Source organism: Mesitornis unicolor, unplaced genomic scaffold (assembly GCF_000695765.1).
Source record: "Mesitornis unicolor isolate BGI_N332 unplaced genomic scaffold, ASM69576v1 scaffold51417, whole genome shotgun sequence".
NCBI classification, from domain to species: Eukaryota; Metazoa; Chordata; class Aves; order Mesitornithiformes; family Mesitornithidae; genus Mesitornis; species Mesitornis unicolor.
The window spans coordinates 11,127-24,344 of NW_010199397.1; the positions used below are offsets into that span (position 1 = coordinate 11,127).

The 13,218-nt window shown below is 44.2% G+C and overlaps 1 protein-coding gene across 1 annotated transcript in view; it reads left to right on the top strand.

Annotated features, from left to right (window-relative positions):
• Positions 1-1,338: 1,338 nt before the first annotated feature.
• MBP (myelin basic protein) overlaps positions 1,339-13,218 on the top strand; it is a gene marked incomplete at its 5' end in the record, with an annotated part of 19,707 nt that continues 7,827 nt past the window's right edge. Inside the window, one exon of the mRNA XM_010189427.1 lies at positions 1,339-1,986. Coding sequence (XP_010187729.1) covers positions 1,339-1,986 — 648 coding nt within the window. The remainder of the gene's footprint in view (positions 1,987-13,218) is intronic.

Sequence of the window (13,218 nt, forward strand, 5' to 3'; positions counted from 1 at the left end):
GTGTATATTAGCAGAAGCCATCAGTACTGCCTTGTGTCGTTACCCATACAATTACTGCAGAATTCTTCTCGGCCTGCGAAAAGGTTTCTTTAGTGCCCTGTGGGTGGGCAAAATCGTACGAAATGACTGTGTGGCGTCTAAAATTGCTCTGGTGAATCAGCAAAGTGCTTGAGCCCGGAGTACTTTGGAAACGTAGCAGCATTTGCCAGCTCCTATCCCTCCCATGGCAACAAGGACCAAATCACAGGGGGATTTAAAGAGGTAATTAGGAGAGCTTAAAGGTACCGTATGACTAATTGTAACTTATTTATGAACCTTTGAGCCTGCTTCACTCCAAAAAATGTTTCTGCCGGGGAGTGAGTGTGTGGGAGGTGTCTGCTCTGAAGGTGTTTCTCCAGCAGTGCCCTACTGATAATGTTCTTTGGGTGTTTGGGGGCGAGGCGTATTCCTCAGTGGGTGCAGTTTCCTTCAGAACAGGGGGAATCACAGAATCACAGAACGTTAGGGATTGGAAGGGACCTCAAAAGCTCATCCAGTCCAATCCCCCTGCCGGAGCAGGAACACCTAGATGAGGTTACACAGGAAGGCGTCCAGGCGGGTTTTGAATGTCTCCAGAGAAGGAGACTCCACAACCTCTCTGGGCAGCCTGGTCCATAAAAAACTCCATCAATCTTCCTGTCTCTGATAGAAGGAGCTGCTACAGGTTAAGGGTTAAGCGTGCTGCAGCCGATGCTTTTCAGGTATTTTACTGCTAGCACTGTGGAGAAGGCAGCAAACATTTCACACCACGGAGGTCTGTGTCGGTGCCTTTCTCGGCTCTGAGCTCACGGGTTCCTGGCGATGGTGTTTGTCACTTTTCCCAGGCGCTAAATGCAGACCGGGCAGGTTTGCTTTAGGCCTTCAGCATCAGCGCTGGGACATCGCGCAGGGAGAGACACTGTCACGGGAGGCCCAGCAGAAACTGCAGTTCAGTGTTCCCTGGCTTTGTGGTGTCAGGACAATTGAAACAGTGAGAAAACCTCCCCTCGTTACACTCGTTTGATCAGTGTCGAGGTTACAGTGAGGGATTTGAAACAGGGACAAAACCTTCGGGTACAAAAGCTCTGACATCGTGGAGAGGGAGCGTGCACTTGAGAAGGGATGGGCCCGCAACGTCACTTCAATTTATTTTTTCCTGTTTTGGAGAAAACTGGCACAGTTTAGGTTGTGGTCTTAAGGGAAAGTACGGGAATTTTGATGGTTCACTCGTCAGTCAGCCTTCCACATAAATGAAGTTAGTTTCAGTTGTGCTTTGAACAACCTCTTTAAAAATACATTTAATTTTAAAAAACTACCTAGAACTACTGCGAATTTGGTGTGAGGACGTCATCCCGGTTTCGGTTCCAAGCTAGCTTAATGTTCTTGAAGGCTGGCAGAGAACATAGTTTCATTGCAACTGCACATATTACGGGTTTTTGTATGAAACGAGCATCTCAAGGCCGGGGAAAGAAAGCAGCATTGTCCCGGGGCTGTTTTCCACAGGCCCACATTCATATCTCATCCTTGTTGTTTGCAGGAGAGGCAGATGTGAACCAGAACAATGGGACCTCCACGAAGAGCCCAGCGGTGACAGACCCCAAAGGCACAGCAGAGCCGAAGAATGCCTGGCCCCAGGCCACCCCAGCTGACACGGCCGGGCGCCCCCACTTGATCCGCCTCTTTTCCCGAGATGCCCCAGGCAGAGAAGACAACACCTTCAAAGATCGGCCCTCGGAGTCAGACGAGCTACAGACCATCCAAGAGGACACTGCAGCAGCTTCGGAGAATTCGGATTTGATGGCTTCGCAAAAACGCTCCTCTTTCCGGCACGGATCAAAAATGGCATCCGCGAGCACCACGGACCACGCTCGACACGGATCTCCCCGGCACAGAGACTCGGGTCTGCTCGACTCGCTGGGCAGATTCTTTGGAGGAGAAAGACACGTTCCCCGGCGGGGCTCGGGCAAGGTGAGCGCTGAGGAATAGCCAACTGCACAGCTGCAGCAAAATAACGTGCAGATAACCAGGAAGGGTGGGACTAAGTGAGGTGTAACTGCTCTAACGCAAGAGTTGACTTAGCCAGCAGGACGGTACTTGCAGATGTGTAATTTAATGCTTGGCTTTAAACTGAAAACAACAAAAAGCATAGACCTGGGAAACAAGAGGAGCTGTTCTGGGTAGTAACCAGGAGTATTAGAAATCCAGTGGCTCTAGAGCCATTCCCCAGAGGAATGTTTCCGAACATTTGATGTGCTGCGTTGTGTGCATTTGTACGCTGTGCCATTTAGAGAAACTGCAGTCTGCTTTTGTGTGGTGGTCTTAAATAGTTGCAAAACAGAGCTGGACGAGAGCACTAAATGCAAGACCATCTCTGGACAGTTTGGCACTAACGGAGGGACAGACTTGGACAGAGATGTTAGAAAAGGGCAGATGCTCAGATGTGCCAGAGCACGTCGTAAGGTCAGTTGATAGCACTGCTGAGGAGAAGAAGGCTTGACAGCTCTTACCCTGAATCCCAGGTGTACAGAATACTGCAGCTGCTTTATTCTGGCGAGAAGTGAAGATTTCTATTCCACGCATTTCATATTAGAAATTGTGTAACAAAGCATTTCATCATTATGAATTGAAAGAGAAGGTATTGATGAGAGGGTATCGCTTGAACTCTTTCCTTTTCCAGGATTAACCCATCTCCTCTGAGGAGTTATGCAGATGGCAGGGTAGTTCACTGTTGTTCAAGGGGCAAAGTTGATATTTTTACTGTACCCTTTGCCATGTCGATGATTGGAGTCTTGTGCTTGTGTGTTCACACACTACATCGGCTTTTAAGTTAAACTACTGTAGGGCTAGAATATGCTTTGTTTTAGCTGAATATACTGCTTGGTGGAGTTGCTGAAGTTGTGTGTTGCAAAAAAAAAACAACGCAGCGCTCACAGTCGCTGGCTGGGCCCAAATTTCTCCATAACCTTTGACAACCTGTGGTGCCTGTGCAGCAGTTCTGAGCTGCGATGCTTGCCGGGGTGGGTGAGCACCTGCACCTGCAGCTTTCCCAAACCGGCTGTCTAAACACTTTTCATAAACCTGTGGTTTAAAACTGATTTGTGACCACACGCCAGCTGCAGGCTGCCCCTGTGCTCCACAGCCCTTCCCTGAAGCCTTGCTGTGCTGCATAGACCACTGGATGGAAAATACTCCAGAAACTTAAATGCAGAAGCTTCTCAGAGGTGGTAGCTGGTACTGAGCAAGCTGTGGATTGTGGGCTTTTTGCTTCTCACGTTTACAGACTGGGGACTGCAATGCTTAAGGCAGAGATGTAGCAATTACGTAGTTGTGTCTGTAGGGATGTAAAGTTCCTACAGGCAACAAGCAGTCGCTGTGAGAATGAATGTGTGAATGAAGTTTTCTTACTGCAGATATCAGAGACTGTTCCCAGTGGTGCCGTTTTCTGGAGGCCAGTTGGCTAGCTCAACTCTTGCTGGTTTATTCCTGTACTGTGTCACTCGATGAAAAGTAGTCTAAGAAATGCTCTTTGTACACCGAGGAAACAATACCAAAAAGTTAGATTCTGCATACAGAGGTGTTTATGTTCCTGCTTAGCAATAAAACCAACCAACCCACTCACTTTTTAGTAGGAATGTCTGAAAAATGGCTGCAAGTTGTACAGATTCTGTGTGTTATCCTTTGGCATGAACATGATTGCTACGATTCTCTACAGAGCTCTTGGTATTTATGTGTGAGAGGACAGGATCATCTGTCTTAACTCTGTCGCTGTCTGGGAAACACTTAAGTGTCTGCAAAACAGTACAGAATCATGGACAAGTCTCACTAAAGTAATTTTTTAATTTAAGCACAACTGTGTATAAGGTCAGGGAGTCCTGACTGGCAGGTGGCAGCTGGAAGCACAGGGAAGTGTTCTTACCTTGGCAGAAGTCGGTCAGGTGAGGGCTTCCAGTGCCAAAGCATCTCCGGCGCTGTTTCACACACTGCTCATGTTGGTACATGAAACACAGCCTAGGAGTGCTGGTGTAGGAGGGGTTCAGCGCAGAAAATACTGAGCAAGAGCCCCAGATTATTCCAGCTGTTATTTATTTAGCCTTTGCATCACTGCCTTTGGTTGCTTGTATCAAGGAAGGTTGGTAGCGGTGTTCATTTATAAATGAGTACCGGAGGAAATCTGGATAGCCGATAGTCTTTATTTGCGCTTACTTAAAGCCGCAGTAGTTGTCACTGGTGAATTCTGCAGCCTGTCAGAGCTGAAACAGAACAAAGTCCCTTGGCTGTTTTCCAGACTGCACTCAGTAAACAGGTCTTTGGTAAATAAGATACCATGAAAAGCACCTTGAAGGACGAATTTCAAAGGCTTGATATGGAAAAGTTCCTGGGGCTGCAGAGTTTATTTGCATGCACTTGTTTCCGATACATTTCTGAACCATTTCAAGGCGTTTCTGCAGCCGCCTTTTTGCAGCTTTCCCTTTGCAGGAGTGGGTATCTCCCTGCCCGCCCCAGCAAGCGCTGGAATGCAAAGGCAACACTTGCTCTTTGTCCGCCTTTGGGGCAAACAAGCACATTGCAAATGCGTGGTGGAGGCATTTTCATCTCGCAGCCCGAGCTGGAAAGCACAGCAGTGAATAACATTGCCTGTTGTGTGTGGAAAGGTGGGGTAGGGACAAAGCGGGGCCTGTTTCGTGGCGCCCTTCTCTCCTGTGGAGCAGGCTCGCCCTCAGCCCCCAGTGCTGCAGTTAAATCAGGAGTGCGTGGGAGGCCCATGGGAGTAAGAAGAAATAGGGAATGCACTGAAATACAGGGCGGCAAAATTCATTTGCCATTGTTCCCCCTGCCCCACCAAGATTTGAGACAACTGAAACTCGGTCAAAAAGAGCTTGAATTCTGTACGTTGGAGACTTTTTGGTGAGGTAGGGTGTTGCAAGCAAAGCTGCTGTTGTGCACAGCCTCAGTTGTGTTGTGTTAGCGATTTTAAAAGGGTGACAAACTGCAGTGCAGACATTTGAAGAAGCCTGCAAGACAGTAGCGTCACTATCAATTATTTCCTTTCTAATCGTCACAGAATATTTATCGAAACATTTGTAAAGCCTCCGAGCAAGATTGTTAAATGATCAAAGCTTTCTTGTGCCTCCTCCATACCAGCCTGTATTCAGCTCCCCTCGGTACCGAGTGCTGCTCCGTTTCTGTTGCGCAGTTGTTCACGCTTCTGTAACTGTTCGGTTTATGGTTTCTTTTGAGTTCTTCCTACTAAAATTTGGATTATTAAACAAGAACTTTTCTGTCCTGGCTTAACATGATGCATTAACGTACTAAATTTTAAACTGCATTTGTGACCCACATGCAGCAGACCAAAATATTGGGAATGACAGCAAATCATGAAGTAGTGAAAGAATAAATCCATTTTTCTCTTACATTTTGCTTCAGTTTCGTATGCAGCCTTGTTAACGTTTTCCTGTTGCCTGTTGCCTGTGGGAAGCCATTTCTTTCTCAATGGAGAAAGGGTTGCGACAAACGGGCACAGGCAAAACGTTGGGGAACCAGGGTTTTATATAGTGATGCGGATGGATAGATTTGGATAGATTTGGAGATATTCATCAGAATATCCAGGCATCTCTCTTCTTTTTGCACTTGAGCTCTATCCACGTTTCTTGTGCGAGCTTTAATGTGTACAACAGCGCCATGAAGACTTTGAAAAGCAGTGAAATCAAGGCTAGTCTGACTCATACCTGATGTGATTTACGTAAATCCTTACTTACTGTGATTTTTTTATTTCCAAGTCTTTAATTTTCAGGAAGTGGTGTTGCTTGTGACAATCTGTTCTGTAAAACCTGCTGTGCAAGCAGCGTGCTTGTAAAAAAGAATTTTGATATAGTTTATGGTGGTTGTAACAATCATTTTGTTTTGATCTTTTGCTTTACCATGTGCTTTATGTATTCATTAAAAAGTTTACATGACAAAACTGGTGTACTAATGATTTAATTTGTTTTCAAGCCTTTAATCCATTAACAGAAGCTGCAACAAAGCTACTTCACGGTACGCGATGGGGTTTCAGGTCATTAGAAGAGGCTACACGTTCAGTTAAGCAGTGCCTTTGACAGGAACGAATAAAGCTTGCCCTCGGTAAGGAAGTGACTCGGGTTTAAGTCACCGAGGCTGCCAAGTCTGGTGTTCTCACTTTGAGATAACGGGAACTGAACCTGGCCTCTGTTTCGTAGCAGGGATAAGGAATGATGCAAGAGCTAAAAATGAACTTGTGGCTCATCGGGGCCAGTTTGATCAAGGCTCATTTGGCCTGGGAGTGCTTTAGATTTGTGTGTTTTAAAGCAGGAGCCTGTACAAAGCAAGCACCAGCAGGTGAGTACCATGCAGCACCTGAGCAGGGAAAGGCTTCCGAGCCAGCGGTGCATAGGATTGAGTGCGATGTTCATTTAACACACACATAACCATATACATGTTGTACATGCTTAATAATTAACACGGTATTTAATACACTGGAACTAATTATTATTTGCATTTTCAAATAAATTCCTGCCTGAAGCAATGACTAAAAAACTGTTAGGAGGAATTTGGAAGTCAAACCAGGTTAAATGCACCAACTTCTGGTGAGGTGTGAGTGGTGCTCTGCGCCCGCGCTGACTGTGGGTGCAGGGAAGGCTTTGGTCAGGTGTGGGACGAGGTCACCGGGACTCACCCATGGCTGAGTGGACAAGAAAAACCTATGCACTTAGCTGCTTTTACTGTCATTTATATGGTCTTTTTTTGCCTCTTAAATTCAGAAACACATTTAGTAACATGTTCAGGCTAAAATAGTAATTAATCAACTGAAGCATTTTAAAGGAGACCACTATTTCTCATCGGTCTGCAGCAAACACGACCTGTAACAGCATCTCCCAGTTCAGTCTTTGCTAGGCTATTGCTAGATTCTTCTACCCACCAGTATGATATATCAGTAATAATAGTGTTACATCTGTTTAAGCAAGAGTTAACAGGGTGCCCTGAAGAAGCGTGGCGAGAATCCCCTCTAGTGCCTGGTGAGGTTCCAGGGCCTCAGGGCAGCACCGAGCAGTGGCGCTGGCGAGGCAGCTCTGGGTCCTCCAGTGGGTGCTGCCTTTGCTGCTCTGCAGCCCAGAACCACAGCCCAGTTACTGAGAATAAGGCCTGGGGTTCATTTTACTGCAAGATACCCTGGGGGTGTTTGCCTAAACAAATAAATGGCAGGGGCAGGCAGGAACCCCAGAACTCACACATGGAAGGTCAAATGCAGGTATTCAAAATTTAGCACAAAGTTTTCCTCATTGTGTTTGCTTCTCTGCAGATGAACCAAGTTTACAAATGGGAATTTTTTTTTCTATTAAAATCTGTTATATTGGTCTTCTTCTATTGCTAAGGATAACAGAGTTCTTCATTTGCAAGGAATTAATAGATGCATTTGGCCTCCTAGAATGCCAAAATTAATGACTTTGTTCTTCTGCTGTTTTGAGATGGTGGAACGGTAAACACTGCCCAATAGAAAACAGAGGCAAAAGTTAATATACTCTTGTTTTCTTCCTGGCCTTGTTTCGTACCTTCATCCTCACACCTCATTAACAACCACCACTGGCTGTCGTTCCATGTACTGGTGCTAAATACCTCACCCAGTTTCTGGAGTGGCCTGCAGTTACACCTGGTTGCTCATTGCACTCTGAAGTTACTGGATTTCATTTCTGAACAACCCAACCTCCCCCACTGCCATTTTTTAGACATTTCTACTGCATTTCTTACAAGAAGTGCTTTATAAAGTGTTCATGAAATATTCAGAATTACTACTGCAGACTCGACATGGTCCTTAGCTCTGATCAGCCTTTCGTGCATGATGCAGCTACTTTTTATTTCTGATCCACCATACAACGAACGTGTCATGGAAATTGCCCAAGCTTCAGGTTTTGGGTGGGTTATCCCCCCCAGTTTATACTGACTGCATCACTGGAGATTTTACCCCTGGTTGACAGTATTTGTTTCAATAAATTATGCTATTAACCATGCTAATTATTTCCTGGTGTTAACTCTTCTTACTACTACTACACATTCCCCAGAACTTATGCTGATTTATGCAACAATACTTTTTAACAACCTGTGCAAGAGCTTAGCTTGTCATTTTCTTACCTCTTGAAGGCAGAAAAGAAAGAAAACGAGGCCAGATCCTTCAGAGATGAAGACTGATAAACTGGTGGGTGTGTGCAGTGGGAGAAATGAAAGGTCTAGTTCAAGAAATTAAGGTTGCAGCAACATTTTCCTCCTATTTCTGGTCAGCAGCTGCAGAGTGATAGCGTACACCTGGTACTTAATTTCATTTTCCAAGTAATTATCATCTTGTTCACTGCATGAGCTTCTTGGCTGTATGAAAATACTGGGCAATGGGCCTTTGCAAAATTTTTACAAATTTCTGCATTCTTACTGATAATGATAACCCAGTGTCACAACCAAAAAATAAATCAGACGTGGAGAAAGCCCAGAAGGTAGGGAGGCACCAGTCCCTCGCTCAGGACCCATCATAAAACAGAACACCTGCCCTAAAAAACTCTCCTGATCTTTCCTCTCCCCAAGTTGTGAGCCCCGATCATCAAGGCACTGGGGGATTAAGGAGTTATGGAGAAATGTGGCTCTGGCTTGTCCATGATCGCTTACCTCTCTTGATGGTTCTCCCCTGTCTCCTTCTCCATGCCATCTTTGGGTTTCTCACTTTTCAGTCACCTCTGGTCTTTCCTCCCATGGTTTTTATGCCCATCTTGGTGCTCAGGGTTCCTCCTCCTCCCGTTCATCACCTGTTTCCAGACAAAGATTACATGGGTGATCTCAGCACAACACTTGAGGCAGCATCTCCGGACTCCAAATCTCTCTCTTTCCTTACCAGTTCTGCTGCGTCACTCTGAGCAAGTCATTTCATGTCTGCCCCAATTTGCACATTAGTAAAAATTAACAGCACCATTACAAGGACATGGGGTTCATCCTCTCTGAAGTGCTGTTAGGTAATTAATGCCAATGGCACCATCACGCCAGCACAGAGGGAGATGTCAGCATCCCCATTGCTTCTGGTACCAGAACAGTAAGCAGTGAACAGGCTGGATCAACACCACCACAAAGAGCAACCGGGTTGTATGTGAATGAAAACGGAAGCAGCGACAGCAGGACAACACAGCTCTGGCTTGGCAGCTCCAAATCCCAAGATCACACAATTTCTGTCCCATGATCACTCCAGACAAACTGTGTATAATACATTTCCTGGTTAATTTTTCTTTTTTTAATGTATATATTCATTGAAAGGACGCATCTCTCAATTCCCATTTGAAACAGTACTAACATCAGCAATTCAAACCTGGGTAGGAACTGGCTTAGGGTTTGGTTTATCCTTTCGTGAGTTTAGATTCAGAGTCCATATGAAGCACTAACGGAAAGTGAGCTGAGGGGCTTACAAATTGTTGCCCTTGCTCTGCCACAGAGCAGCAGCAGGGGTGGTTTTCCTCGCTTAAGGGCTGGTTCTGTTCTACCAGCACCGTGGCAGATTTCTTAGCAGGGGTTAAGCATTGACATCCTGGAGGCTTTGAAACAGTTTGTTTTTCTAAGGCAACCCAAATGTACTTTCCATATTTATATGAATTTGAAATTCGTGGAGTTTGTATAATTTCTTTTAAATTTATGTCAAGCAACTCCTGAAGTATTTTTTGTGAAGACAACCCAATGAAAACCACTAAACTCATGAGAAGTCCATTAATGGTTCCTCATCCTTATCAATGTCAGAAATGCTTGTGGTTCATTGCGTTTTAAATCGGCTATTTCCATACTTGATGTGTCTTTGGATTGTGCCATTACAGAAAAAATGTGATGTTTTTCAGATTTTCATTTCACATCCTAAAGTACACAACAAAACAACGTAATAACAATACTGAAAGGGACTGGAAAAACTATAAATTCAGTACTCCAAGCCAAAAATACCTTGATCCTGTTAGTAATGCATATCACCTACTGATTAGGAATTGGAGCTTTGAGTTTATATTTACATATGTGTGTGTGTGTGTGTATATATATATATATATTTGGTTATAAGCAGTCCCCTTGTGGGAGGATGACAGCTCTCAGTGAGAACTTATAAGTGCATTTCCAAACCCCCTTAATGAGTTGAAGACCTAAGGTACCGTGGTTACACCAAGCAGAGTCAGATATGTATTTCATGGGATCTCATAATATCACTAAGGATCTGCTACTCCTTTTTTTACACTTACTCATTTTTTTACACTTCTGCATCAAATCTGAAGACGAAATCAAGTAGGCCATGTAAAATAAATAACTGCAATTCTGTCTCTATGAAAATGAATTTAATCCTGCAAATCCTACCATGTCTCAAGTTGGATGCATGTAGCATCACAAACCTGCATTGCCAAACCTGGTGTCCAAAGGTACAAACCAGAAGAGTCCGCTCCAGTTATCAAAAACCTCAAGCCCCCTCTTTAGTCTCCTGCAGAGATACAGTAGGGACAGTAGCATCCCTTAACCCTTATTAAGTGCCACAGAAAACACCAAGAGACTTGGATAAGCCGCTGTCTCCAAACACTGAAGAGCATTTCAGGTATCTTCACCTCAGCTGGAGATGTAATAATCCCGCACAAACCCCAGAATGGAGCAGGTACTGAATTACGTATGGATTCCTGTTACTGTGTTAGAAAAATGGCAATTTTTTTCCCCCAACAGCTCTTTGAAAATATTAATACAGGTCGTGCCAGCAGTTTAATTAGTCTGATTGGCATCACATTCCCTGTGCTTTCACAGTGTAGCCTCTGTTAAGAAACAGCCGCGTGTTTTCTTTGCACTACACTGAAACTGAACTCTCTTTGCTTCTTTTGTTTTAGTGGCCCAAATACATAAGGTAGGTGGCACAGTGAAATAACACAACTTTCACCAGACAGTGCTGCAAAGGATTCTGATACCGAATCCCTCCCCATTACAGAATAACTCTAGTATTTTAGATACATTTTAGAGAGTGCTCTTATTTGCATTATTAATCCTGAAAGCCCTTAATTTCACAGTGAAGTTGCAAACCGCGTCTGTGCCATCAGATTTCCCAGACACTGCCTAAACTCCCAGTACTGGCAAACACTTTCTAATAATTAAGGTTATACAGATTAAGAGATCTTTCCTTTTTGGCTTTTGTGAATGTACAGCAAAGTTGACTTAGTAGGGGTCCTTTATTCAGGCCAAACAAAGATAACCGAGAACAGTGAAAAGCCGAGTGTGCTCTGCTGTTTTTTAGAAGAAAGGCTGCTCCTGACTACAAACCCTTCAGTTACCCTTGAAGTTGTGATTTTTTTAAATTTCTTTTTCAAGAGGCACCTCTGTTTTCAAACTCACAATCAGCCTCCAAGGGCTTTGAAGTCAAGGTTCTACTTTGCAACTGCATTTCATAACCTATAGATGTGGAAGCTCAGTTTGCTGTTCGTTTCCAATGATCCCAAAACTGAAATCCACGACGGCGTTGCAAGAGGTTTCGGGAGAGCTCGTGGCAGCTGCCAGGCAATAGAGACCCCTAACACAAAGAAACACGGAAATATCCCCCACTCCTAAAACATGGTTGCTCTGCTGCATTCCTATTAGGTTTTAAGGTTAATGTATTTTTTTTAAGCATATATAATGGTAAGTGGTGGTCTTCTGAATTTATTAGTGAAATATGCAGATAAGAGCTCATCCAAAAAGGTCCAATTCTGAAACACCACCTCAGCAGCATCCTAGCAGGATAAACCAGACTTGTTTCCTCTTTCATTCACCAAAGCATTGCCTGAATCCATTCAAATTTAACACCTGTAGATATCTGTTATTACTCTTCTGGGGGAAGTTATTTTCATGATCATAATGTTCATAAACCATGAATGTGAACAATCTCAGAAAAAAACAGAACACTGGATTTCACCCCCTGCCCCTAGGACTCCAAAAATTGAAAGAACCAAGTACAGGTGGAAGAGTCATTCTAACAATAAATTAAAGGAAAATATGTCATTAACTGCCACAAATTGCGAATAATATGAAAGATTCACCGCAGATGAAGCTTGCAGATGAGAATATGAAAGGAAAGCACTTTATTTGTAACACCGGGAAAACCATGGTATTAAACTCGCACAGAACCACCATTAAAAATGGCTTCAGGCTTGCTACCACCCGACAGGCTTTAAAAGGGACCCAGTCAAAGACTACGCTGACGTGGCACCACAGAAGGAAGTAAGTTTGTAGGTACCACACAACAACCTTTTCAATAAGCCAAATTAATAGCACCTAATAATTGATTAGAATGCTAAATTCAGAAAACTCAACCTCATCTAAGTGTAAAAACCTACTTTCCCACCTTTCCTGGGATGACTGACTGGGGGCAAACCACAGCCACTGTGGAGCTGCAGGCTACAGGCGACCAAACCTGATTTTGGCATTTTCTGCTTCATGTACTGCAGGATTTTTGCAGCTGGACAGCATCCAGCTCCTGCTGCTGGAGATGGACCTCCAGCTCTGCAACCCCACGGCATTTATCGTGGTGTTTGTCCCAAGGACAAGGCAGTCGCTGGTTCCAGAGACAAAGCAATGCCTCATTTGAACGTGGATTAAAAAGACAAACACATGGCTGAAGTAGCTTGGTCTAAACATGTGTCGATGCCTCACTGCCTCCCTCTTCCTAATCATGACAGCAGAGGGTATTTTGGCAACGTTGAAACTAGTGACAAAGCAGAACCTGTTGCAGAGGTATAAGCAGAACTGACTGCCTGACACCACAGAAAGCTCACAGGTTCAGTAAAATTCACAAATTCCTGGTTTTAAAACAGCCAATCTCTACATATCATTGGCATGCAAAAAATGCTGCTGATAAATACCAGCTGAATTCCTCTGCATTGGGCTCATTTCTTTATATCCTAAGGAAATAAATCTTCTAAACAATATAGCTGAACTGCATTTCTCCTCAGAACTATGTAACTTAAAAGATCACTCATGAAGATGGGTATTTAATCTCATGTTGCATGATCCAACCTAATATAAATCCGTCTCGTTCACACGAGATCACAAGATCTGACACCATTCCCTGAAAAATAACACCTCAAGGAACAGCTCTGAGCAGTACCACCACATGCTTTCACAGTACCTTTTATTCCAGAATCTCAGAACATCTTTATCCCTGTGCAGGCTTTTTCAGCA